The sequence below is a fragment of the Pocillopora damicornis genome, chromosome 4, assembly GCF_964200805.1.
Source record: "Pocillopora damicornis chromosome 4, jaPocDami1.2, whole genome shotgun sequence".
In the NCBI taxonomy this organism is placed as follows: Eukaryota; Metazoa; Cnidaria; class Anthozoa; order Scleractinia; family Pocilloporidae; genus Pocillopora; species Pocillopora damicornis.
In genome coordinates, this window is record NC_142673.1 from 24,460,630 (window position 1) to 24,488,512 (window position 27,883).

At 39.7% G+C, this 27,883-nt stretch overlaps 3 protein-coding genes across 5 annotated transcripts in view; 1 reads left to right on the forward strand and 2 right to left on the reverse strand.

Annotated features, from left to right (window-relative positions):
- The window catches only part of LOC113683551 (DNA repair protein RAD50-like), a 30,021-nt gene extending 12,168 nt beyond the window's left edge, over positions 1–17,853 (forward strand). For 2 of the 3 annotated variants that reach the window (XM_089205689.1, XM_089205691.1), the window contains exons 22-43: positions 932–1,057; positions 1,416–1,560; positions 1,958–2,071; positions 2,445–2,540; positions 2,789–2,936; positions 3,135–3,192; positions 3,757–3,862; positions 3,944–4,039; positions 4,566–4,595; positions 4,707–4,787; positions 5,177–5,235; positions 10,073–10,220; positions 10,689–10,819; positions 11,376–11,421; positions 11,963–12,088; positions 12,647–12,699; positions 13,157–13,242; positions 13,857–13,936; positions 14,367–14,429; positions 15,025–15,158; positions 15,627–15,755; positions 17,666–17,853. In XM_089205689.1, the coding sequence (XP_089061815.1) occupies positions 932–1,057; positions 1,416–1,560; positions 1,958–2,071; positions 2,445–2,540; positions 2,789–2,936; positions 3,135–3,192; positions 3,757–3,862; positions 3,944–4,039; positions 4,566–4,595; positions 4,707–4,787; positions 5,177–5,235; positions 10,073–10,220; positions 10,689–10,819; positions 11,376–11,421; positions 11,963–12,088; positions 12,647–12,699; positions 13,157–13,242; positions 13,857–13,936; positions 14,367–14,429; positions 15,025–15,158; positions 15,627–15,755; positions 17,666–17,729 (2,119 nt within the window). In that variant the 3' untranslated portion in view covers positions 17,730–17,853. Of the gene's footprint in view, positions 1–931; positions 1,058–1,415; positions 1,561–1,957; positions 2,072–2,444; positions 2,541–2,788; positions 2,937–3,134; positions 3,193–3,756; positions 3,863–3,943; positions 4,040–4,565; positions 4,596–4,706; positions 4,788–5,176; positions 5,236–10,072; positions 10,221–10,688; positions 10,820–11,375; positions 11,422–11,962; positions 12,089–12,646; positions 12,700–13,156; positions 13,243–13,856; positions 13,937–14,366; positions 14,430–15,024; positions 15,159–15,626; positions 15,779–17,665 lie in introns of all 3 variants that reach the window. The other variant, XM_089205692.1, reaches the window with a different exon arrangement.
- On the reverse strand, positions 6,996–9,336 carry LOC113683550 (uncharacterized). Its single transcript, XM_027200802.2, has one exon. The coding sequence runs from the start codon at positions 8,753–8,755 to the stop codon at positions 7,811–7,813; it is 945 nt and encodes a 314-aa protein (XP_027056603.2). The 5' UTR covers positions 8,756–9,336; the 3' UTR covers positions 6,996–7,810.
- Positions 17,854–20,183: 2,330 nt separating the features above from the next.
- LOC113683432 (uncharacterized) lies at positions 20,184–27,657 on the reverse strand. Its single transcript, XM_089205688.1, is given in 4 exon segments — positions 20,184–23,800; positions 23,803–25,377; positions 26,073–27,140; positions 27,527–27,657. Coding segments are annotated over 3 exon segments (6,093 nt in total). The 5' UTR covers positions 27,103–27,140; positions 27,527–27,657; the 3' UTR covers positions 20,184–20,312.
- Between the last annotated feature and the right edge of the window lie 226 nt (positions 27,658–27,883).

Below are 27,883 nucleotides of genomic sequence, written 5' to 3' on the forward strand. Positions count from 1 at the left end.
TGAATGTAATGGGACGAAACACAGTACACTTTCGTTTACATTGCGCTTCAAAATTTTGTCTTTACGCACGTAAAACATGGCCTATGATGTGTTGCATCAATTCAAACGATGCATTAAAACAGTTTTCAACTTAGTACCGGGGGCCCTTTTGGGAATGCATTAGACTGATTCTATTTCACTACGAAGCGTGATAGGTAAGGAAAACTCGTGCCGCTCTCAACCAATCAGGTGCAAAAATAGGTGAGCTGCATTCAACCGCGCTTCGTGTTTAGCTAATTACTTTGAGCACTTATTAGCTCCTCGTGATGTAAGCTTTGTTCTGATTGGCTGTGATAATTTGTTTGGTTTTGATTGTACGACGCTCAATATCATTGCGCTGCAAGCGCGGCCAACCGAAGGATATCTAATTTGCGTATTGATTTATTTTATGCGAATGATCAGCCTGCCCATCGTTCTTCAGTGGCCCCAGTTTACATTGGTCAATAACATTGAAAATGAAATCTTATACTAAGATCGTTTCCTTTCTGACAAAAACTGAATAATCATGTGGTTGAGAAAATGTAAGTAAGTAAAGCCTTTATACGGGCCCAAGTGGCCCATGGGGCCGGTGCTTAACTCCGGTTTTCTTAGCATGAAGCGGCTAGGAGTATTGCTACACCCACCTGGATGGGATGTTAATCCATCGCAGGGTTACCCTCAGCACATTTGCTGCTACCCATTTGTACACCTGGGTGAAGAGAAGCACTGTGAGAGTAAAGCGTCTTGCCTAAGAACACAACACAATGACCCCGGCCAGGGCTCGAACCCGGACCACCCGATCCGGAGTCGAGCGCACTAACCATGAATACACTGTACTTCCATGGTACGCCTAAATTGAAACGTGTCCAGTTAGACGATTAAAACTTGTCTTGACGTAATTATTGTTAAACAGAGAAAACCTAAAAGACAAAGAGAAAGAAGCACAGCGGCACAAAAAGCAAATTTCTGAAGTCTGTGGGGAAAATGATTACAACACCACAAGGGAAACCATCAAGGACAGAATTGAAAATCTACAAGAGTAAGTACTCAAGCGTGATTGATGTTATCAGGTAGGAGGCTGCCTTGTTTTGTAACATTGTGTACCAGTGTATCACCACTCATCTTCCCTTATTTAGCTGTGCTACAAAATGTTTTCTGTCCATAATGATTCTGTGGATCGGCGAATTTTAAGTCGCATTTGATTTTCACTGGGAACTATCTGCTACTTTGAAATGCTACCGAAGGACAACATAAACGACTACGCCTAACTTGCATAGCAAACCGTAGATTCTTATCGTATCACTAAATATGGCAAATGCAATGGTATTCATGGGTTGCAAGACTCAAAGACCAGACATGTTCACAGTTTTATTTGTGTGCTTTGATGCATTTCATAGTGAACGAGGAATCATCGGCTCATTGGAGAAAATCTACTCCAAGTATGTTTCTAAACTGGATAGTGAAGATGTCCACTCAAGTGGCTGTCCTCTGTGTCATAGAACCTTTGATAGTGACAGGCAGATTGCTGCTCTTGTTTCAGAGGTATTTAGTTCATAAATTTTCCTGGGGATATTTGCGAAAACCAGGAGGCCTTTACTAGAGAAACTCATCTTTGATAAACATCAGTTCTGCAATGGTAGCATGGAAATGAAGGATGATTTCGAGCTAGGAGAAATTGTATGTTGTTTATTCATTACTTTTTCATGAAAACTCGCTCTAAGCACTCTTTGAGAAACTTGCCCCATGTGGGTAAAATCGTCCAACAAGCGTTCGCGCGATTTAGAGGCTATTAAAATAGTTGAATTGCTCGTGAATTTCGAGGGACAAAGTAAACATATTTCTGTCAACATTTTTGTGATCTTGTTCAAATTTCACATTTTTAAACTGTAGAAAATTTCCCTAGTTCAGGGGTTCACTGTGTCCTTCTTCTAATTTTTAGTTGAGAAATAAGATTCGAGATCTCCCCGAGAGAAGAAAGTCGATGGAAAGAGAGCTCGACCAAGAGCAAAAACGCTTTCATCGCGTCATTGAGCTGGCCCCAGCAAAAGAAACTGTAAGTATGAACAACGTTGTGCCTTGCACACAGTTTTTGAATCATTCGGACAATTTAGTTGGTCGTTGTCGCTCACTCATTCAGTTAGTCGGTCGGTCGGTCGGTCGGCCGATGGGTTGGTTAGACTGTCACTTAGTCCCTCAATCACTCAGTGAGCTAATCAGTCGGTCCCTCAGTCCGTCAGTCAATCCATCAGGCCGTCAGTCCAACAGTCCTTCAGTAAGTAAGTCGGTCAGTCAGTCAGCCAGTTCATCAATTAGACAGTCTGTCAACTGATAGATAGATTGTAGAACTTTGAAAATCGCATGTAACTCAAGTAACTAGTTACTGGTCATCTCCATAGACATAACCTGCTGTTTATCAATTTTTCTAGCTGGAAAAACTGGAAAACAACCGAATTCCTGAGGCCAAATCTAAACTGGAAGAGATCGCAAGTGAGATACAAAGAATTGAGGATAAGATAACGGAGGTAAAACGAAAAATGTTGAGTTTTGCAGGGAAAGTTATTTTTGACGCACCTGTCTTGCTTTCAAATCAGCTTTTTTTTTCTCGCAATGTAAGGCTTCATGTTTCACCTTGCACTGCTGTTTTTTTATTTTAAGTTGTTCTTGCTTTTTTTTTATGTAAGACAGTTGTTTCCCATAGTAGCCTGTGTTATTCATTTGTACAGTGATCCAAACTGACATAAACCTAACTGTTGACTCTTCCTCTCTTAAGCTTGAAGATGTTCAGAGTTTGACCGAAAGCGAGGCGCAGAGTGCTCGAGATATGGAACCAGACATTCGTATGTTGGACAAATACAAGTCAGAGCTGAAGGAAATGGACAAGAATATATCTTTGCTGCAGTCTAAACTCCGTGGAGTTGGTAAGATTTTTTTGTTGCCAATTGGATCACAAGAATTTGTTTTAGTCAAAACTTAAAAATCGTTTGCAACTAGTCGATTCGCTCTAAGTCAATTGGGAAAATTAGGGAGGGGGGGAGGCTGTTTCGTTTGTTTGGCGTTTTTTTTTTTTTGGTAATTATTTGTTCACTTATTTAATTTTTTTATTTTCCTTATTTTAGCGCCAGGTAGAACCATGCAGTCAGTTTCAAATGAAATCACCGACAGACAAGATCGCTCGTGAGTACCAATATCACCAAAACTTTCAATTTGCTTTCGACTGTGCTGATCCCAACAATATGTACATTGAGACCCTTGTTTCATATGATTGAAATATTGACCTACTAGTTCACTTTGGAGTTTTCTGTAGCTTAATGGTGTCGCTTTGGAGCGAAGAATGGGAAGGTCTGGGCGCGATTCCTCTCGAAATATTTTCGTTTGGTTTATTGTCGAGCCCAGAATTTACCATCTCTCCTATTCTATCTAAGAAAAATTGTTTCCATGGCTCATGGAGGTTCCTCATTGATTTAAGATTAGATCTGAGGTCTCCCCTTACTGCAGTTTTGCGCGCAAAAATATTCTATTTCACATTTGATCAGCCAAAGTGATTTATAAAGACGATTCTTTTAGTTTTGATTCAGAACTGCCCGCTTTTCAGTTAATTCTTATTGAATTTTTCCCACTGTTCTGTTGGATTTTTTTATTCTCCTGGAAATAGAGGAATTCTTTTAACTCCGGTCGTTCTTGATTTTATGTCACTCAACAGTGTTACCGCGTTTTATTATTACTCTTATTATTTCGTAGTGACACGCTCAATAACCACATTGATCGTAAAAGAACTCAGTTGAGCCAACTGCAGCGGCAGCTAAGTGACTTGGAGACTAATGTGCACGAGCTCAAGTCACAAAAGGTAACTTTGCTCGAAAAGTATTTCTGCCTGTCTGCTTCATCTAATCTATTCTATCTTTTTCTTTCATCTGAATTTCCATAGCTTCGATTGAAAGCTCAGTTGCAGACGAGAACTCACTTAGAACAACAAAAAGCCGAACTCACCGCAAACAACAATGCCTTTGCAAGGGAAATTAAGGTAAGTAGAAACATTTAAGAAATGCACCTATATAGGGATAAGGCAAAGAAAGCGTTAGTCGCTAACTGTTCATTGCTCATAAAGTTAATCCTCCCAAGTACATATAATCCTATGAAATAATGCGATAATACTATAATATCTTAGTAATAAGAATGGCAATCGATCTTTGGAGCGCTTTTCTATGGAGGTTCGTAAATCAAAAACTGATTTAATCGCAACATTCAATCAGAGCAAAGGTTAATATCACCTGGAACTGCAGAGAACTTCTAGAAGGTACTTGTTAAACGATGTAAGCGCTGGAGATCGACGATAACTAAGTTCCGATTTGTTCTGATTTTGCTAGTATTTAGTAATGAGACGGGGGTGGGGGGTGCGAGTATTCTAGATCAATCACATTGCACAATGAATGAATCAAGACCAGTGTCGTCTTTTATCACTTTTAGCTTTCACTTGACAGTTGCAGAATGAAATGTTAGGAAATTTGGTAAACTGAGTCCTTTTTTCTTGTTTTACTTTCGTTTCACAGGAAGCCGAGGAAGATTTAGCCCCTATCGCGGTGAGTGGAATCGCTTTATTACTGTGGACTTTCATCCACTGCTCTTTCGCATTTTTTTAATGAGTATAAACAAAAAAGAAAAAAGCTTAGGTTTTTGGCGTATTTTTTAAGGAAAAACTTGAAGAACTGCAGGAGGAAAAACAACGAGTTGTGGGTCAGAAGGAGGCTTCAGATGACGAAAATCGCAAGAAGGTAAATAGCAAGTTTCTGTTTGTTTGAAAAAAAAAAGGTACGTGTAGGTTCACATACGAGAATGAATCGCACAGCTTCCGGACCTTTCCCGGCGTCTTGGGGAGGGGTTGGTTGGGAGTGACATGGAGTATTTCATAGAATGCTAGCCCGCCACAGTTTACCTACCCCACCACCCCACATAATTTCGTCAGGTTTGGCTGACAGTTCTGTGGTACCCATTTATACTCCTGGGTGAAGAGAGGTATTGTGGGAACGTATCCTACCTTAGAACACAACAAAATGAACGCGGATGGACTCGAATCCTTCTAGCTTGCAAGAGAGAACACTTGCTTTAACACGAAAGATATAGCGTTATGTAAGATTAAATTTATTAATATCTTGGTTTGCAGCTCCAAGAAATACGAACGAGAGGGGACAAAGTGCGGGAGAAAACTGCTGAAATAAAAAGGTTAGACGTCAGATTCGTGAGCATGTTATGTCCCCGCAGTTACAGTTGCTTAGAACCGAGGTATTTATGTGGAGGGGGAGGGGGGAGTGGGAAGGGGGGACGAAAATTTTACCCTTTGGTGCTGCTGTTTAGAAATGTTCCCATCGGTAATGATGGTGCGTCCTCTACCCGACTACGATCTGTTTTCGTCTTAACAACAGTTACGAAGATTAATAGCACTAAACCGAACTCATAGCTTCTCATCAAGAACGTTACAGCAAATCTGGCCCGATTAGAGTCCTTCTTGAGTTGCAATCCTCTTATTGCGCCGAAGTCGCCCGCAGACACGCAGATTATCAGAGTGAAAGACACAGCGGTCACCACAGATGATATAAATGCCAGGAGTACTATGGTCCTGAGCGTTCTATTTCTTCGACCGTTGTCCATGTCTCTCGAAGATCTTAGGTTGCGCCAAATTCTATACCCAGCCACCGCGTAACTAAAGCAAATTAGTCCTCCCCATGTAGAGAGGACCAGATCTGAGATAAAGCGCCAAAACTCCTTGTCTGCGAACAGTACCAGCAAATTGAACGTAGCAAGGGTTACCGTGAAGACAGCTGTGAAACCTAGTAACACCCAAATATTTTGAAGGCGCGGCGACGCGATTGAAACCTTTGTTGATTCGATTAAAACCAGGAGAAGTATGCTGTAGGCTGATAGATTGAAGGCCTTTGAAAAGCTGAACAACACTAGTGCGGTAACATAGCGCGCCTTGGAAATTTCTCTTTCTAAGAAGGGGCACCACAGAAGAACTGCAACCTTTACCACGGCGGCCACAAATAGTTGCGTTGTCGTAAAACGCCGGTAAACGCTCATGTTAACAGATCTTGAACTTTGGCGAACAAAAGCAATTAAACAATTCACTGCGAAAACGATATACAATGCCGCAAAAAAATAAGTATGAAACTTCCATGCCCAGTGATTTAAAAGTTCCTCCACGCTTGTAGATGACATAAGGCTCGGCGTGGAAACTAAATGTGGTGTTTCTTGCGTCCAGGTTTGGTTTTGTTTCATTTCGTTGCGATTGTGCGTCGACTTAGACCCATAGTTTTTAATAACGTATCGGTATTTGCAGTTGCGCATGAACAATTGATGCAAATTTGTTCAATTGCGCGTTCCTTTTCTAAAATAGATTGACGTTTTGAAGGCAAACTTTAATGTCAGTAGATACAAACATGTATTGTGACAGGTTTTACTTCAGAAGTTAACGATGGCTTTCTACACTTAATGGTCATGCAAGGATGCTCAAAATGAATGATGAAAGCTAAATTTAGTGTATTGCAGATTCGTTAATTGTTATGCACGCATTCGGATTGTTATTGCTTTTGTTGAGTAGTTTGTGTTTATTTGTTCTCTTTTTGTTTTTTTTTTTAGATTAACGAGAGTTCGAAATTGACTTTATTTATATCGTCGGTATTCCAATTTATAAGAAGTGCGTTCTAACTTCAGGCGAAGGAGACTTTGAAAAGAGAATTCAGAGCATCTTTTTGGAAGGTTATTGCATTAGCCTTACTTATCTGGTGTGCTTTACAATTGCTGAATCTCTGCTTTATAGTTATGTTTCCTGACTGAAATTAAGGAGGTGACATCTTTTCATCAAAATCGCGTGCTTGGAATATTTCATGGCAAAAACTGCCAATCAATTTATCATTTTTTTTACTAACATTGACCTTTTAACATTATCTTTCCTTGGTCATTCTCAAAGAACTGAGACGAGAAAAATATTTTCTTTATTTATTGAATATTCACGAAGTGGTTATTGATTGTTGAACTCCATAATAAGACCATTCATGATGTAATTTTTATTTTAAGTTCATATTCCTTACCACTGTCTTCCTCGATTGGATAAGGGCCAACCCGAAAAGGGTTGTGTCGCTACCGACTACGCGACAAAAGTGGCTTTTCACAAGCGAGGACATAATCCCTTGAACCTTTGTCCCTGGTAAATATTGATTGAAAAGCCTTATCATGTTAAATAGACCGTGCGCTGAATTGTAAAGTTTGCGAATGAAATCACCACGTAAATTGAACCCGGCTCTCTGAGAAAGAGTCTATCGCTATAAAAAAATTACGTTTCAAGGATTATATATTAACTATTAGGTGACACTGAAAGGTAAAATTTAGCAGGAGAAGTTATTATAATTTCAGTTGAGGATTATCTCAGTTGTGTCCTCAAGGTGAAAGGCTCGACCTCGTTAACATTCTGTGTAGCAACCGCTCGAGTGAAAGAAGCGAGCACGCGCGCTCGAAAGAGGTGCGTTTTTCCTCTTCCCACAACGTCCCTACAAACTCGCGCTCTAGATTTACGTCACTGAGTACCCGTCACGCTGGCTATGTAGTAGCTCCCTCTTTTGAAGAATTTTTTAAATTTTCAGTCGACTCGCATTGTATTGTTGTTTTGCTATCTAATTGCTATTATAGTTGAATTCTTTTTTCGCAACTAAAGTTACTTGTGTGGGAAAGAAAGAACGTCCCACAGGAATTCCATGTCTTACTTTGGTGTGATGATTTTACTTCCATATTCGTTGTCATCTTTTTAGTTCCCTGTCTTTGGCTCTTCATCAAAAAATGTTCCTAACTGTACTGTTGGAGCATTATCAACTGAACCTTTTCCAGACTTAGTTCTTACGACAACTCCGAATATCAGAAGCACAATTGTAAACTCGCAGCTCTGGAGCAAAAATGCTATCGTATATCTCTCCCAGATTTCCTTTTCGGTGACCGCCACTGATGACATTTCGTAAAAGCTGGCAGCGAGGCAGACGTCGAGAATTAGAAATACTGCAGTGATCCACGGTGCTACGAATACAAGGAAGGTTATGTTTCTGAGCTTTCGATCTCCCGAAGATGTTCCGAGCTGTCGCGATGACTTCAGGTTTCGCCACATCCTGCGTCCTGCTATTAGGTAACCAACGCAGATGAATATTCCCCAGCCGAGAATTGTCACATAGGATACGAGGTACCAAACTTCTCTGACGTACAGCACCAACAGGTTGAATGTGAGCATAATTACGGTCGGAACCACTGTAAATCCGAGCAACACCCAAATGTTTTGGAGCCTCGGTGGAGCTAATGATATTTTGGTTGATTCCAGCAATATGAGGAGAAGAATGCTAAAAGCAGTCAGAATCAGCGCTACCGAGACACAATCTACAAGTAGTGTTATTAATACTATTTCAGTTGTTTCACCGTCTAACAGCAAAGGGGACCAAAATAGCGCGACTTCTTTCAAAGCCGCTGCCACAAACAGTTGAACAGTTGTAAAGCGACTGTGGATGCTCCGACTGCTTGATGGCTGCTTACATTGTCGAACGATGAAAACAAGGCAGCAAAGCGAAAAAATACCAAAAGCAATGCCAAAGAAATAAGAGAAAAACTTAAAAGCCCAGTGGTCCAAGACGTACCTCTCTTCCGACGGACGTGTTGTTGTGTTGATGAGATCTGTGAACGAGTTGAACGTCGAGTTCTCGTTGTGCTGCATGTTGCTTCCGTGCGCTCAAGTTTAACAATCGTTTACCATCAGCATTTACAGTGCAAGCCGTTTTAGCATATGTTAAGTCGTTTTCCATGCAATCGTTTCTATTCTTTTGTTTAAGCACCTTAATTGAGTTTTATTTGTTTTTTTTTTCTTTTTAATGGGCCCAACGGGGATATTAATTTTTCTTTGTGTCAATGGTAAATACAGATAGTAGAGCAATATCCCTTGTCGTTTTGTTTTTCAGCAATTACGTTCTTTTCCACCGTCAATCAAACCGACTCTTATTATTTCAGAAGGGTTCACTTCGATCCAATTTTTTCTTCTTTTGTGAAGGAATATTTATCTCTGTGGTCTTTGTTATCTTAATTGAAAGCAGTGTGACACGTTGTCGCCAGTTTGAAGTAATGATATTGAAGCTAAAATGAACCGCAAAATTTTAAATTTTGTTTGAAAGCTTTCTCTGAGTGCAGATAAATCACATGCAGATGCATGTTATTCTTTTTTTTAACTCAATACTGGATTTCCCTTGAAATAACAGCTAAAAGAACAATGTGTATTGCATAAATTGAATTTGAAAAAATTACGTAAAAAGTCAATTTCCGGTTCTTGTCTTTTTAAATAACTTGGCACGTTTATTATTTATTATTGCTCAAAAATATATGGACAACTCAACAAACTTAGTGGTCAAACCTCGAAGAAATCGTGTCCTAAAAATATTAGTATCGGTTATACCTCAAAGTATTATAGTTGGAGTTTAACTACCACAGTAAAACTGCCGGCGTGCAATTTATTAGCTCTCAAAGGAGCCGTCAGAAGTGACATGTCTAATATTTGCCCTGTACTAGCAGAAGAAACTTGCTGCCTCATTGCTTTTCTTAACAACTTCAGCAATGGAAGCAACATCGTCAATGACAGAGTTTTTGCATGGACTCATGCAATTAACTTTAATTCTGAACCACGTTGACTTTTTAAACAATCACGAATTATCTTTAGGTTTTCTTTTATTTCAAATGTTATTGTTTAGTTATATTCTTAAGATGTTAGGTAAACTTAATCCGATCCTTACTTATGAGAAGGTTACCACCTGCTTTACGTACATCGAATGTGTGAGTGGTTGGGTGTGTGTGTGTGTGTGCGGGGGAGGGGAAGGGGTGGTACAATCATTCTCACCCCAAACGGGAAAGAGCATTTTATCAGCGAATGGTAATGATGTACCAACCTCTATTACTATTAGAGAGACGTTATCTGAATCTTCATTGAATGTCTAAACTCTAACTTTATGCGGTGAATTTTTAATTCAGGGTTTTTTTTTTTTTTAAGGTACGTGAGCGATGGAGGCACAACGGCCTTACAGGAAAACGAGGCTCGTTTACGAGAAGTGGAAGGTAGAGCAGACAAACTGAAATCGGAGAAAGAAGCTGTGTCTTCTGAAATCGATAAACTGAAGAACGACATTTCCAAGCAACAGGTTAGCCTTTAAAATTTTTTTCTTCAAAAATATAAATATGATTCGTTGGAATTTTTTTTCCTTTTCCAATTGCCTATTAGGAGCCCGCCGTGCGAGTTAGCTTGAAAATAGCTGCCTACAAATTATCGACAGCTCATGCACGAAAGCGTCATGCGTAGTTGTTTCCACACTCTCTCTTAAAAAGTAGCAGATTGATTGCATTGCGTGCCTGGTAGAGAACATTAGTATAAAAAAGCATTGGGTATTCGAATAATCAATGATTGATAACCTGTAAATCATAAATAACTTTTTTATTTATGATGAACTTCAAACAATTTGTTCATTAAACTACGGCTAAGCTAATGAATGTAATAGCTAAAACAACAGTTTGTACTCTGCGGAGAAGTGATTCTTGTACCAAATTCCCCAAGTCGCTAAAGGAGATAGTCCAGATTCAAAACTACGAGATATTTTAAACTTTGTTGACAGATACGGGCCCGTGAACTTGAGGACAACATTCAGTTGAAGAGTACCCAGGAAGAAATTCAAAATATCGACAAGAAAATGGCAGATGTTTACAAAGAACTGCGTAAGTTTGGCGACCACCAGGACCTTGCAAGGTAAGAGACAAGGAAAAGCTGCCTAAAATCCCTTTTGGTTTTTTCTTTCAGTTATGCGAGGCTTTCGGTTCTTTTAGGAGTCAAATAAACTCTTGATTGCTTCAGTGTTCCAAAAAAGGAGTTACGTGAGGAGTCACATGGAATATCAAGTTTTTCTTTCGGTGCCTGCCCATCTCCCAAGACACAATTGAAAAGCATGCCATAACTTTCCAATTGCGTGGAGTACTTTGTGGTTTCCACGTTGAAGGCAGGCTGAGATTATCTTTCTTTCCATGAACGATCTTTGGGTAGATCGACGTAGGGAAAACTGTCAATTTTTTTAACAGGAAGAAACAAACGACAAGGGGAATGTATTCAGCTCAGAAGCACAAAAATGGTTCTGGAGACATTTCGAGAATTATTCATCGTGACACTGTCTTGAGTATGTACATCTAAGTTTTCAATCGCTCTGGGCCTTCTCGAGATATGTGAAAGTTTGAATGAATGGGACTGGTTTGCACTTCTCTACAAAATGGTTAATTCTAAAAAAACTACGGCTTTTTTTTTTTTATTTTAGTGAGAGGCAAGAATTGCAACAGCGATCTGACGATCTAAGGAAAGAGGTAACTGCGCGCATCACATTGTATAAACCACAGGGAAAGTATCGGTTTATCGAGGAGATTTTAAATTATCATCCAAAATAGATCTTATCTAAGGGGGCTGATGAAGGCAACAGTAATGGCTGTGCAAGTGAAATGTATACTTAAATGGTTAATTTTTCTCGTGCCTCTTATCACAGACATTTGTTTCAGCAAGCTTTCGTTGACAGTTGCAAAGCAAAGAAAAAGCGTTCGTTGTATATAATGTCCCTCCAGGGAAAGTCGCCAAGGGGAACTTGCTAGACTACAATATGTTTTAAATCCTCAATAATTTTGTTTGTAAATATCAATGCTCATATCGAAACTGGCAGTTCCCAACACCTGGCATGGAAAACAAGGCAAGGAAGACTCCTGGTGTTGATGCCGCCAGCTTTTCTCGATGGAAGCAATTGAAAAAGAAATCGACAGTGCTGTTTAAAGAAATTTGGGAGATATTCATTTTAATATTCATATTTACAGAAGTTTTCTGATAAATTTTCTTATGACATACTTGACCTGTTTTCAGAAAGCGCACCACGAAGGGCGACTTACAGGTTACGAGGATGACCTGAGGCGGTGCCAAAAGGAGTTGCGCAGTGACTTGTTTAAAAATGCTGAGGAGAAACACAGACAAAAAGTCATCGCTATGAAGGTGAGTGATACAGGCAATAACTAGTAATTCGCCCACCTCAATAGGTATAATAGTTTTCAAATGGTCAGTGTGCAGGTGGTACTTTTTCTCCCAACGTCTTTTGTACTCAGCATGTAGGGAACAAGTGAGATGATTCAATTTTCGATTCTTTGCACATTTTCATATGAAATTCTCAACGCTAATTGTAGCTTACGTATAATTTAGTCCTTAGAATTTTTGTTTTTAGAGGCCTATTTTCTCTTACCATGGCGGATATTTATGATTCGTTAAGGTCCCCTTAACCATATACAATTCTTCGTTAACGCGTTCGTCCGCGCACCTAAAGTCAAACGTCCCTTTCTAACATGTGAGAGACGTTTAAAAACTTAAAACCATGTTGGGCTGTGCGTGCGCAGAATGCATGATTTCAAAGTATTTGGAAGATTGAGTTCCTCCAATTTCCTCCAACCGAAAGTGAACGTAATCGCTTAATTTTGTGACACGTGGTATTAAGCCCCGTATGTCTGGTTGGGTAGCTTTGTCCCGTCAAAGTTTTTAACCGTTGTTACTACTTTGCAGACCACTGAAATGGCAAATGATGACCTTGGAAAGTACTACAAGGCTCTTGACAGGTTGGCGATCTTCTTCATTAGTGTGGTTAACTAATTTAGGCAGCCCTTTCTTCTAGGACATTGGTTCTAGTCTCGTCATCTAGTTCTTACTACTTTTTCTTTTTAGTTTATTGATTTTTAATTGAAAGCTTGTTGTTATTTAAGATGTTCATTTTAATTTGATTCTAGCAAATACGAGTTATACTCAAGCATTATGTTTTGCTGGGCTTTTGTTGTTATTGTAGTTGTTCTTTGATCTCAGTTGTTTCATCGGTCAACGACAACAGCGACGACGCACTCAAAACAAGATTGTACATTTACGCTGTGGGAGTGTGTTCCCTTAGATGTTCTCAATGCCATCGACTTATTTGCTTTGTATTCTCCCAATCAGGACAAATGTCATGCGCACTCACGTAGCGCAGGTCACATTTCTTAACTCAACAGTAACATTCAGTTTTTAACGACTGGTGTATTCTAGGGCCATCATGCGATATCACGGAATTAAAATGGCGGAGATCAACAAAATTATCAAAGAGTATTGGATCAACACATACAAGGGGAATGGTAAGAATACGTAACTCGAGTCCAGTCTGTTAAGCCTGCTATTTTCCTGTTTTCCCATGTGGAAGGTCTTTAAGAGAGTTTACAGGTCAGATAAGCGAGTCTCTTAGACATGCTCTCAATTCGCTTCTGCGCTAATTTCATTAAAATTCGGTTACGGGTGGTCTACTGCTGCCCATAAGACCTCTTACCGCCGTCTGTTCAGCCTACGAGCAGGCTCTGTGTTTGGGTTTCGCCTTACAGCCCCTGTTTCCCTATTACATCATCGGCAGCCGGCTTACGGGAAAAAAATTGAAACCCCGGCTTCTCATTGATAGGCCATTCAAACATGATATATTTCGTATATCATATGTGGTAATGGCCGTATCTCACATCAAATCACTCGTCTGTCATTTTGAGAATATTCTTTTGTAATTTTGCTGGACCAAGTATTCAGACGAAAAGGTCGTTTTCTGTTTACCCGTTTCAGTCCAATTGATTGAACTATAGAAGGAGCTTGTTACAGTTTAAACGTTACAGTGGTGACAATTTTGTCAATGCAGACTCGATAGATCTAATACAGCTATCGCTGTAATTTATAGTTCGGTTAAAAATCTCCTCTAATCGTTTTTCTGTAGATATCGATACAATTGAAATTCGTGCAGACGAGGAAGAAGTAAGTGGAGCGATTAAAGCACGACGGACGTATAACTACAGGGTAAAAAGCTTTGTTTTCTTTTCACCTTACCCTAGGTAATCTTGGTAAATTAGTTTTTTCGAGAAGAAGAGTCCTCCTCTTCATCATTTTATGTGAAACAGTCTCGTCATTTTATCAGCGGACTACGAAGATTCTGACTAGTATTTATCCCCTTAGGCTTCAAAGTTCTACCCAATTATTTAGGAGTCTTGTGTAAGATAACAACTCTAAGCTGATAAGATGGCCGATTCTAATAATTTTTTGGCTGGATAATGTATTGAAATTGCCAGAGATGTTGTATTTTTTGGTAACTTCTGGTGGTTGGTGGATATTTGTAACGATTTATGTTGTTGGTAAGGATTCACAAGCGAGCACGTGAGGAGTGCAGACACATTCAGCTTTGTGGTCCCTCGGAGTTAAATAAATCTTTGTTTTTTTACTTTTTTATCAGGTAGTTATGATTAAAGGAGACACATCACTGGACATGAGAGGACGCTGTAGTGCTGGACAAAAGGTTTGTTTGTTCGCTTATTGCTTTTGATGGGCGCAGTATCTGAGCATTGGAGGCTTGAATCGGAAGCTCAAGACCCCACGAAACATCAGCTTCGTATACTTTTTTATGGAAGTCAAATCCTTAACACGTTGAACTTTCAATCTCGGCGGCAACTGGCGGCAATCGTCCATCGAACGATTGCATTGGAACCTTTTTTTCTGTTTTCTTTATATCTGAAGTGTGCCTGTGTCATATTTTCTACATTTTTTTTCTTGTACACTGTCAATTTAGCTGCATTGGAGAATTGACGTAGTGGCAAGCCACCCAAGTCAGTAAAGTTTTGATGCTCTCTGTCACCTTGAAATACTTTTATTCTCTCTCTTTTCTACTCCTCCCTTGAACTTCGAAATCGTAATAGTGTACGACGAATGAGAAGTGACCTTTGACTTTCTGAAGGATATAGGATTGTGTTTTGCTGGTACAGTATATTAACAGTATATACAGTATATACAGTATATTAACCAGAGACCGTTGGGAAAAATTTCTTTGAATTTCGTTTTTTACCTTTTACAAACCCTCTCTTAGATTTTCGTCCCCTGCTATTTTGCTTTCACAGGTTCTGGCATCGTTGATAATCAGATTAGCTCTAGCAGAAACATTCTGTCTGAACTGCGGTATTTTAACTCTCGACGAGCCGACTACAAATTTGGATGAAGATAACATAGAGAGTCTTGCTAACCAATTGGCAGCGTGAGTTTCTCTTTACAAAACTGTTCATTTTACGATGCTGTTTAAAAGTCTAGTGTTTCGATCTTTTACACGATTTTTATCGCTTTATCGTTGATAGATTTGTTTTAACTTAAAAGTTTTGATCAGCTACCCGCAATTGTCTAGAGACAGTTCTCGATTCATCTCAGTTTGTGGGTGTGTGTTTTTAATTTCAATCATGTCATAAGATTCTACAGGACCCAAATTTTGTGATGTGGGTTCCCTTTCAAAAAAAGAAGAACTGTCCTTGTCAGTATCATGAGAACTGTAAATCAATAGCTTCTTTAGGTAACAATCACTTCTTTAGTTCTCATGAACATAATGTTGCATTCAGAAGTGACGCTGTCGGGAGAAATTAGATTTCTGTCACTCTTATGGGCTAAATGTTAAGGAGAGTCATTGAGCCAGTCTTACTCATATCGTTACCTGGATCTCATTAAATTGTTTCAGCGTCATCAGAACCAGACATCTGCAGAGGAACTTTCAACTTGTAATCATCACTCATGATGAAGAATTTGTAGAAAATCTTGGGAGAAGCGACTTTGTAGACTACTACTTCAGGATATACAAGGATGAAAAGTAAAGTATCAACGTAACCTAGGGTAAAAGAATGCTGAACCCAATATTTACCGACGCTGTGTCTCCCTTCGCCTTTCAGAGATACACGAGGCACTTCCTCTCATTTTGTTACCGCACTACATTAGGCAGAAGCGTGTGACTTTAATACACAGCGTATGACCTGCGTAAGCACTCGAGCTTACTGTCAACAAAATAGTATGCTTTCCGGAAAAATCTTCCTACGCGCGCTACATTTAAAGAAACCACGGAAAATTGCACATCACTGTAAAGCTTATAAAGTATAGATTATGGGAATAATAATGGTTTTTAATGGGTTTTTTTTTTTCAGATTTTGTAAGCGTGCGCGAGTGTTTTAACACAACACTGACGGTGTTTGCTTTACTGAATTACCACTTTACCGCGAACCTCGAAACAAACTGGACAATATCACGCAGCAGATAATAGGCTAACAAAGTGTGAGAGCCCTTTTTGATATTCCTGTTGGTTCCTGAGGAAATTTATTTTGAAGTTGGACAAAACAGAATGTTTCGGTTGTTGTCACTCTCCGGGACGTTACGAGAGAAATATTTCGAATTTCCATAAAGCCTCACACACTTTGGTGCGTTAACATCTGACAAACATTCTGACCAATTTTCATGAAAATATAACAAATCTACATACCCTATTAATTTGTTTAGGCGGAGGTAACTCGCACAAAGACGAAACGTCGAGTTTTTGGCCTTCAAAGAAATTCAGTTTTTGCACCTCATTTAAGCGCGTGTCGATGCGATCATGCCACCGGCCAATAAATAGAGAATAATACATGGGCGCGCGTAGATATGGAATTTCTCTTCGAGTGTTTAACTCGGTAACTCACGAGTGAGCGCAGCGAACGAGTGAGATGTCGAGTTGATCACGAGAAGAGAAATTCTATATCTAAAAGCAACTGTGTATTATTTTGTTTATCATATAAACAATAGCCCTTTACTGGGAAGAAAAGGCGACTTCAGTGATGAATGAAAATTAATTAATCGACAATCCTCGAATAACAATCGTAGAGTGCGTTGGCGCTGACTCTTAAGATGGAAAAATGCCTTGAATCACGATTACAAACAATGGTTGTAATTTTCAATTTACAAAATTCTCGTTTATTGACTTTGTCCTTACCGACAGAAGAAGTCTTTCAGGTAAACGGCCAAAATCGGCTAGTGGCAAATCTTCCAGTTGTCGATTTTCATTCTCAGACGAGAGAAATGCTAACACCAAAGCCACTGAATACGAAACTTTCGGTTTTTCTTTTAGTATATTGGTTTTCTTCCGTTTCTAGGAAAGTTTGAACTTCATTGTCACCCAGCGATACGGATTTTTTAGTGTTTTAGCCGCCATGATTCGAGAAAGCTCCGACAAACAACTTGTATTGAGAATCGTGAAGGCTTCGCCGTTCATTCACCAACCTGACCGAGTGGCGCCAAAGGCGAGTGACGTGTAAGCAGCTGATTGGCTTAATCAACACGTGAAAAAATACGATATTTTTTAACGTGTGTTGTTACGGCTTTTCTCGGGGCCGTAAATCCTTGTAGAACAAAAAATAAAACGCAATATCGCACTCTCTCCCCTCTACCCTTTATGGCAAGTCTCGTGACGAAGAACTTCTTTGAAATTCGTGGGAAACGGGGAACGCGACTTACATGAAATCGAAAATTCATCGGGAAAATCAGAAGGAAAAGTAGGCAAAGCAAGCTAGGGAAAAAGAAGAAATCAACTTCGATTTCTTTGGTGCTCGCCTATCTATCAACGTTTTGCGAAATGTGTCAGAAGTTCCCTTTTGTTGTGCAGTGCAAGACGGGATGTAAACAAAATGAGCAAAACGAAATTTTGAGCATTTTGTTGACAGTAACCTTAATATCACCTGCTTTTTTTCTATTTTGCAGTGGTTTCTCGAAGATAGTGAAACAGAGTGTGGCTGCATTGCACAGAGAGGAATCTTTCCAGTAGAGTTCTCGCATTAGAAGGAAATTACATGCCAAGGCCCTCCGTTGACGGAACCTTAAAGTTCTGCGTGAATAATGTAAAATATTCTAGCAGAAATGAGAGTTGATATTACAAGGCTTATAGACAATATTGTGTGTCGAGTTTTATTTTCCTTCTATCGATTTAGATTCCTTTATTTTCTGATAAACACCATTCATTGGTGATTTGGAAATTTGTATTTCGTTTCAATCAGATATTCGAAATTTACACCAATATAAACAGTTTGTTACCTTAACGGAGCGACTATAGAATCGACCAGTTCTTGCGCATGGGTCGTGGGCCAGTAACGAGTAAGAGTTTCGAGGAATCGTTCAGCGTTGTTAGTGGTCTTGTAGCCTAATCTAGTCCATTAAAAATTCTATGTCACTGTAACAAGGTCAAGCTGAAACAATCAAATAATTCTCGAATAAGTTTTTGTCATCATCTACAAATCCAACGCAGAGACATTTTTATTACACCGAGGAAGTACTCCGTCAGTCGTCTGTGACCGTACGGGCTTCCAATGGTTGCGCTGCCATTCCTCAAAAGAGTAGTGGAAAATGGTGATGGCATTGTCTTTTCTATTTATGATAAAATGTAATTGACATAAAAACATCTTAACTGTAATCGGAAACACTGGACTTTTTTTTTTTAATGTCAATCGCCAGCTACAAGGAACACCACAAAAGGTGCACAATTTCCCGCCACGTTAACCTTGGATTGGAAGGGCATTTTATTTTTTTTTAAATGTGAATGTTGATAGGCATGAGGTAATCCATGATTCAAGCGATCAAGGCCAGCAATCTTCATTAGGCTCACAATAGCTTGTCCAAAAAAATTATATTTCACTTCATTCATTTCATATCTGAGCAGTAACCTAATAGCAAGTTGAAACAAAAACTAGCTGAAAATGATGCACTGGAATAAATTTAGATGTTCGCACGAAAGCATAAAGAAAACCTACTACAGGAAAGATTAACATCTCTGACAACAATCAAGCCTAATTTATGCAATCATTAACTCGTGAATTGCGCGCATGCGCAAGAGCGAGTTATAGATGCGATGTGGGGAATGCCATTCGCTCGCTCGCTCGCTCGCTCGATTGGTCGATTCCTGTAAACTTTTTTTAGATTTTAGGCTTTTGAGTGCATTTGATAGTTTTTGGCGAGCAATAAACAGACGAAATGGCGACCTTTGTTGCTAAGAATAGTGGTGGGGTGAAAAAGAAGCCAATGATAATCTTAAGAGTTTTTTTTTTTCGTTTTAGTTTCAACAAGCGGCGCCAGCGACTGGCAGGCATGCAAGGATTCACACTGAAATAACAGAACAACCTTCGTTTTTCATAGAATTGTAATTTACAATCCTTGAACTTGAAAACAATCCGAAGATTCATTGAAAATATCACTTATTGCGAAGCGCTCGGAGTTTACAGATGTTCAAAAGCTTTTTCTGTTAAAGCGTGAGATTGAGGACAAAATTGATCATTACGATTCGTCGCGTGTGTTTTTCCTGTGTGAAGCAACAAAAGATGCCGGCGACTGATAAAATAACAAGTTAACACGAAAATCAAATAACACCTAAACAAACAATTTTAGCTACCGATTTTCAGTGAATTTTTAAAGAACAATTTTCTTTTAAGTTTCAAGACAATTTGAAGATTCAACATACATACAACGTACTAAAATGCGAAAGTTACACACTACAAAATTGATAAATAAGCCTGAAATGAAATTCTAGCTTGTTATTGATTATACGTTGCCTAGCACGTGACTTAAATCTGCCCAGGCGGAGATCCAAAATGACGGTGGCAGGCTTGGCTTAGTTATATCACTCAAAACTCGTTCCCGTTTGTCTCATTTGATAAAAAGGGAATCGTTACTGTTTTCATTAAGACAGTATTGCCTTGATTTTGTAATATTTACAACGAAAGACAGTAAATTTCACTTTTCACCCACATTTACTTCCAACCTTTTCTTTTGAGCCAGAAACAAAAATGATAGACGTTTAAAACACATGACATCATCCACCTTGTCAAATGTAATAGCATGATCATTTCAATTGTAATGCCTTCTTATCCCAACGTTACTTTGTTTCTTTGCTACATTAGCGAACACTGAACTACTGCTCGTACTTTAGATATGACAATCAACCACAAAATTCCCTAAACCAGATAACATTAAACATAGTCTAAAAAATCATGTGTCAATTCACGAGTTTGCTCACAGAGCACTTTGATTTTTCTCAACGAGCGATTACATATAAAAACTGCAATCATAGGTACTTGGGGTCAAAAGTTTATCCTTACACTCGCGAATTTACATCTCGCAAATAGGATTGATTTGTATGGCTGTCATTTTTTGTATAAAACTAGTTTTACAAAGATGAAGGTCAAGCTAAGTAAATATTTTATCACCTCATACGATTACAATGATGATATGTTTTCAAGGTAAAGACTATGATTAATTTACATTCTTATAAGTTCATTTATCACAAAATAAAATTCAGTTAATCTAATTTGAATAACTCGTGACTTATCACAACTTCCAGTAATTATTTGAACCATTACAGTCAGACGAAGCCCCCAGTCCGATGTTGCAGTGAAAGTAAATACAAGGCGTCCACGCTCAGTGGAATCCGTGTGTCCTTGTCATATCCCACTGTAAGGTTTCTTAGATAATCAAAACCCAAATATCCTTGAGTTGCTTGTCTGTAGAGAAATTTTACAGCTGGAGCCCAGCCGTTTGTGTACTCTGCATTTATCCACTGGGATGGGACTCTTTTAGAGAGAAATTCACCTTTTTCGAGGCGACTTCGTTTTAGTGTTATAAGGTCATCGATATTGGAATTTAAAACATACAAGCGAAACCTAAGTGATATCATATTTGCTTGGAAAATCTCATTTCGGCATGTTTCACTTTCTTCGTGTTTTTCTATGAGTTTTACAAACTTCGTTACATCTCCAAAGAACTCACTATGCCTGTGTGCAATATTCTTCAGGTGTACCATCTCGTGGGATGTGATCGATTTTTCTGACTCATATCTGGAGCGCATATAACGAAGTAATTGATCTAGGTAAGCTAGATCTTTCTTGTTGAGCTGCAGATTCCTTATAATATCAGGTTGTTCAATGAGCTTTGGAAGCTTTATTAAGAGAACTGCTGATTCGTTTGTGGATAACATTCTTTGTCTGATTGCTTGGTTCGTACGACGATGCCCCTCCATGACGTCTTGAAACAAATTGGATAAATCATTCAAAGCTTTTGACCTAACAATTAGATTATTCAGAGTTTCCCGTACTACGTCTCGATCCGTAGGGACCAGTTGAACATTTCTGTCTCTAGTAGTTGAAGGATTCGTTATCCGCAGTAGTTCCTTCATAACATTTTTCATGTGCGGGTTTATTGGATCACCAGTACGATGGTGGTTCAACTCATCTTCGCTGCATGTGCTAAAGTCGCTGTTATAGAATTGTTCGCAACCTTTTTCAAAGCCATCCAAAGTGAATGAATGGGGATGGCTTCCATAGAGATGTCTATAAATTAGGCTAAGTTCCACTTCTCGATTAGGAAAGGTAAGGATGCCACCCGATTTCGTGATAAAATCAACGACTTCCTGCCATCGATCCCTTTTGCCTTCAGAAGGCTCCTCTGTCCCAGAGTACAGTTTGGCAAGGTACAAAGGTGTTATACCATGCACATTTGAACAATTAACATCAATGCCATTAATGCTTCGATCATTTAAAAGAGTTTTGACAAAACCAATCAGACCTCTGTAAGCTGCCAAGTGATATATTGTTAGTTTTTCCTGAGCTCTATTACATCCAACATCAAAACGTGAAGAACGTTTTGTGGCTTTAAACAAAAGATCTACAGCTCTCTCCGCAGTGTGTGTGGGTGGACTTGATAGATAATGGCTTATCCCTCCATACATGATGGAAAGTACTAGAGAGCTGTGCCCTTGAGAAGTTAGTATTTTCGGATCGGCTCCCCAGGAAAGAAACCTCTTTATGAAAAATAGGTTGCCTCCTTGAGCAGCCCTATGTAATGCTGTGTATCCTTCAGCGTCACGACACTCGTCCACAACGCGGAATTTTTTCGGATGAGCCTGAATTGCTTTCAAAAGGGGTCCATCCTCTGCAAAGTAATATGAATCATCATAGGTACGGTACTCAAGAAGGTTGTCAGTAGCCACAGTCGGCTGTCTAAACGCTAGCATGTGCAATTCCGACTGGTTAAAAGGCTTCCCACATTCGATATGAATAGGTACATCAAATCGCCTTAAAACAACGTCCAGCCATTCGCCACCATTCTGCAAATAAATTAACAGTGGGGATCGACCTTGTGCATCTTTACAGCTAAGTCTATGACCCTTTGATAGTAATAGGTAAGCAATGATTGGCTGTTGCTTCTCAAACGCACGATGCAACAGATCAGTTCTATTTCCTTTGCACGCCTGGGACAGGTTGTACTCTCTAGAGAGCAAGATATCAGCTACTGAATTATGATACCTTCTGTTCAAGGCTAGAATCAGGTCAAAATTTATCTTTCCATCACTGCGGTTCGCCATTCTGGGATAAAACAAATTAGTCGCAAATTCCATGGCAAAGTCAAGAGGGATTTTCCCTTGTTTGTCATTTAAATCTGTTCTGGCCCCATTTTTCAGAAGCTGTAGGACACAACACTCCTCCCCTGTTCGTGCCGCGAGATGTAGTGCTGTTTTTCCACTTGTATCCATTTCATTTATATATGAGGCACCTGATGATTTAATGATTTCAATCAGCTTTAGACACTGAAAGCTCAACGGTACAGCCCTAGAAACGTAAGAATCATGCGTTACCGTAATGTCACCTTCTGGGCCCCAAACTGTGATAAATGATGAACTGCTGAGTTCCTCAAATTCAAAAGTCAAATTTGTATACTTTTCAAAATTGTCGACCACAGCGTAGTGCATTGGTGTCATTCCGTTTTCATCAGTTTCATAAATGCTAGCGCCCATGTCTAGTAACGGTTTGATGTCCTTGTTGATATTGCAAATGGCGCCACTGTGAAGCGGTGTTGAGAGGTTTTTACTTTTTATGTTAATATGAATAGAAGGTCTTTGAGAAAGAAGCCATTCAATAAAATCGTAATGGCCATGACACGCAGCAATATGAAGTGGCATGGCCCCTTGGCAATCCTCATCGTCAGGCCTTGCGCCATAGCGCAAGAGTAGAGATGCCACCTCAATTAGACCATATCTTGCAGCAAGAAGAAATGGTGTCGTACCACAGTGGCACAGATCTTTATAGTACTCTGCTTGTTCTCTTTTATTGAGAAACACTATTCGTTCTCCACCACCTTTCTCTTCGGAGCTACGAGAGTAAGACAAATTTTGGAATTTCATGCATTTTTGAGAAATTCGGGCACCACTTCTTATGAGAAGCTCTGCTATTTCCAAATCATTTTGCCTCACTGCTTCATGAAGTGGGGTTCGACCAGTGAAATCTTTGCAGTGGATTGCCCTGTATTTCATGGACAATAGCAGTTTAGTTACCTCTGTGTGTTTTCCTGCAACTGCCAAATGAAGTGCACTTTGGCATTCAATTCTGTAATTGTCGTGAGATAAAATGTACCTATGCAGACCAGTAGAGTTATACCAAGAGGCCGCTTGGTATCTTATTTTGTTTCCGAGCCAATAAAATGAGCCATCACATCGCAAGCAGGTATCCATCAAACCAGTCTTCAAGAGAAACTTTATAACATGCGGGTGACCGCCGTGAGCGGCAAGTTGAAGAGAAAGATGGTCTGCATCAGCCCCCTTAAAATACAAAATTTGGACAACATCTAAGTGTCCATTTTGTGCCGCCAGCTGGATGGCCGTCAGGTTAGCACCGTTCACATCGTGAAACGAAGCATTCCTTTTGAGAAGAGCTCGTATCACGGCGGTATGACCTCCTGATGCGGCTGCATGCATCATGGTGGAGTTCCAGAAAGCTGTTTTAGCTCGTTCAAGGGGATCTACGTCAAACATTAAAGGAGAAATTTCCCTTACAAATCGTATGGGAGGTGGTGGCGCCGCTTAGTTCGGTGGTCAGTGTTAGCTCCTCTGCTAATGAGAAATTCAACGTTTTCTTTGAGACCTTTTTTCGCAGCGAGGAAGCATGGAGTAAAACCATAATTGTCCTCACAGTCAACACTCTCAAACGCAGGAGCAAGTAGCTGAAGAAGTTTTAAATTGCCATCTTCTGCGGCAAGGTGAAGAAGGGTTTTGTTATCACTGTTGATGGAGGCATTTATGTAAGAGGCATTGATATTTCCAAACTCCTCGAGGAAATTCTCGTCGCCCTCCCAAAAACTTATGTGATGTGCTAAATGGTAAATGTCCATTGAGTTCTGGTTCTTTTTGACAACACTCAAATAGTACTTGGCCAATCTTCCGTGACCGTGTTTCCGACTAACATAGTATGGGTTGCCAATATTTTCACTGCTTGTGAGCCACTCCGTAAAGGAAAGGTGGAAAATAGTGATGGTGTTGTCTTCTTCATATCTGATAAAATGTGAAAGATCTTTTAACGCGTAGACAAAGTCATATTCGTAGTCGATGTTCTCCTGCATTCTTAAAACCTGGAATACACGATCAACCTGCATTGGTTTAAATGCAGCCACCATGATCTCGAGAATAGCCAAAGCGGATTTAAACTTTTCTCGGGAACTATAAACCCTTTTCAGGTAATTCTCATATATCCCACCAATCGTTTTTGGGAGCTGCTTCAAGTCTGCGTCATTGCTGAACTCGTCTTCCCAAAAATGGAACATTTCTTTCACGAAAAGGAAATTCCCCTGGCTCTGACTCAATAACTTCCTCGTCAGAAAAGAAATCTCGTCACCACTACTGAATCCTAATGCTACTTTCAGCCTGTGGAGAATCGGCGCCTCTTCGAATAGTTTAGTGGTAATAAATATCTCGATGTCTTGTAAGTTTCGAGCATCTGTGGAGGACATATACACTTTGGGGACATGACTGAAATGTATTAGGACATTTGAGTCATTACGAGAAGTCATTACCAGCTTTATCCATTTTGGAAGCTTACTGGACGTTTCTCTTATAAACTGAACTATTGAGGTCCCTCCGTTGTCTGACGAGCATTCGTCTAAGGCATCTATGACAATAAAATAGAATTGAGGTTCACCTTTTAATTGCAAAAGTGGCGCCATTAGAGCCTGTTCAAAGCATTCAAACGGATCTCTTAAACAACTTCCTTCTAGAACTGAAAGGATGAGTGAGCTATTGGAGATCAACATTCCATATTCTGGAACTCTTCTGGCCATCAAGTCGACTAAATTGCGAACAAATCGACCAGGGTCCTGAGTTGCTTTGTCTGCGTGCTTACATAAATGGTAACCAATGATTCTTTTGTGAATAAAAGGATTAGATGAGCGAGAACAGATCAGTTGGGCAGTCAGCGCAGATTTTCCTGCGCCTGGCTCACCGATAACTATAACCCCACGATCGGTATCTTGTTTCATCAAGTTTGTTTCCAGTTCATTGTAGAGCCAGAGCCGTCCAGTGAATCTTTCTCGGGCATTACTCAGGTAGCTTGTGAAATTGAATTCCTTACTTTCAAAAGGAACAAAACCATCTTCAATCGGGCACCCTGAAAAGAAAAACTAAAATAAGAACAATTGCGTTGAGAGTTAAAATGTTTATTTCGAATAAGGATTTGTTTCCTCTCTCGTCAACATAAAGTCTTCTTAACCCTTTCACTCCCAAGATATTATTATTTATTCTCCTTGCTGTTTGCCGTATCATTATCACTACGTTTGTTTAGAGAATTTGGTAGTGGATCAACTAATCATACCCTCATTGATGTTTTTATTTATTATCATCACTTGTCTGTTTGATATTGCATAGATATTATAGGGAGAAATTCTATCTTGGTCACTTATGGCAGTTAACCTCGTTCTCAGTGTCCAACAAATCAACCTAACCACTCACTTTCGCCTCTCATGATCGACCACTTCGATGAACTGCTGTAAAGGGTAGACAGCATTGTTTTTTTAGTAGACAGCTATCATGAAATGAATTACTGGATAAAGCAAAACACAGATAAGAGTTGTTTGAACGGTCCTAATTCGTCATCTTTACCGAAACTCGAACAGAAAGCTTTCCTCTTTATTCTCATTCTTTTCATTTGTATTGATTTTCTTCTGGTTAGATAATCAAATTAGCTGCTCGTCCATATCGTGCTTAAAACCTTTGTCCGGTCTTCCCCATTCGATCGTAAACAAATAAGTAATTGAAAACAAATGTGGTGTATTACTGAAGGTAACTGACAGAGTCAAAACTCACCATCGTTGTAAGAGTTCTTACTTAAACATCTACAGCAACTCAGGAGTACCATTAACAGCAACCATAGAGCGACGGACTTAGCATTCATGCTGCGAACGTTGTCACAGACAAACTGCCTTCCCCTTGTATACACCCATTTGACGAGGTTTGAAACTTGTGTTACATACGAAAGGTTTCGATTTGCGGCGTCCTCCATTCTGTCATCAATACTTTTCAGAAGCTTAAAGACCTTCGTCTGTCGCGTTTGCAAACTCAGCAGTTTCTTCTGTACCTTGTTGCTTACACCTTTGCAGTCTTTCTTGAAGGCCTTCATTTCCCCTTCAATGTCATCCAGTTGACCACACACTGTCTCTTGGAAATCTGCCAGAACTTTCCTTTCAATACTACGTGCATCGAAATCCTTCTCCATTGCGTCAATCTCTGCGAGAGCCGCTTTAGCGCCATTGTCAGAAATTAAGTTCGGATCTTGAAGGAGATTTCTTATCGCTGCAAGGGCACCTGCTTTTTCTCCATCTGTTAGCTCCTGTCTCGGAGCGTGTCCCCATCTGGTATTTCGCGTCTTTCGCACCTCTTCAACGAGATGATGTTGTACGGGAAAGTGGGAACACCAGAAGAGAAGATTGGTCAATCCCGTGCAGTCAGTACTACTCGCGTCTATCACATCAACAGCGCTGTTCCCCAAATCGGACATGAAAAGTTTGGCTACCTCCCAGTAACCAAGGTTTGGATCTGTCCACTTGTAAGAGTCGCTTTGGCGCCACCTTGGAGAATTTGGTTTTCCACCTCTATGGTACATTAAAAGCTGTTTAGCCCAAGCACAAGAGTGGTTTAGGGGGTTTCGACAGGTACAAGGGGGTGTAGAGGCAAGGTTTGCCAGTAACACTTGATGAAAGGCTTTCATCTCCCTCTCGATGAAAGGCCTTAGCCCATCACACATAAGAGAAAGGGCGTGGCCTACAGCCAGCCAGTTTTGGTACTCTTTCTTCAGGATTTTTGATCGCCAGTTTGCTGCAGTTGAGCAAGACGTCATTGCCCATGAATGGTTTCCAGTCTGGTGAATATGAAAATCTGCAACAGCAAGGAGATTTACTTTAAAATGGGAAGAGATAATAAGCGATAATAACAATATCTTTGGTTAGCGTTTATTGAGTATTTTGTGATGTTGAAGTTTTACTTTCTCTCTAAAAAATTATGTGAATTGATATTTTCGAGGCAAATAACTGTACCTGACGGACGAACTGCAGAAAGCCTGACAACATGCGGTCTATTCTACTTATTTCCATTAAAACACATTAAAACACCTTTGGTCTGAGGCTTTTTTAAGATAAAGCAGAGGTGCTTTTTTTTTTTGCTCACGATTTATGAAAAGTAATAAGTTCATTACGATGGAATGTTTGGAGAGCTAATGCTTCTTTTACTTTACAAAAAAGAAAACATAAAATGTCCCACCTCACACTATAGATCCAAAACTTTCACTCTTGCATGAGTGGCTTAGCTATGTTTAGATATCCTAGCCAAAGTCTGTGATTTCTGACGCTTCCGTCCGAATGTGAACGTTCCCGCCTGATTTCCAACTATTTCGTCTATATTGAAGAGAAGATAGACTTAAGGTCACCAAACACAAGCCATAGTTAAACGGCCAGGCTGCTACGCAAGATTGCGCAAGGTCGAGTTTGAGGTGAACTGAAGACAATTTTCGGAAGGATTAGGTTTTTCATCAGAATCTCAAAACGCGTTCATAGCCATAATTTTGTATTTCTTTTCAATGGCAACGATAGGACTATATCATTTCTGGAGCATACTTCGCTTCC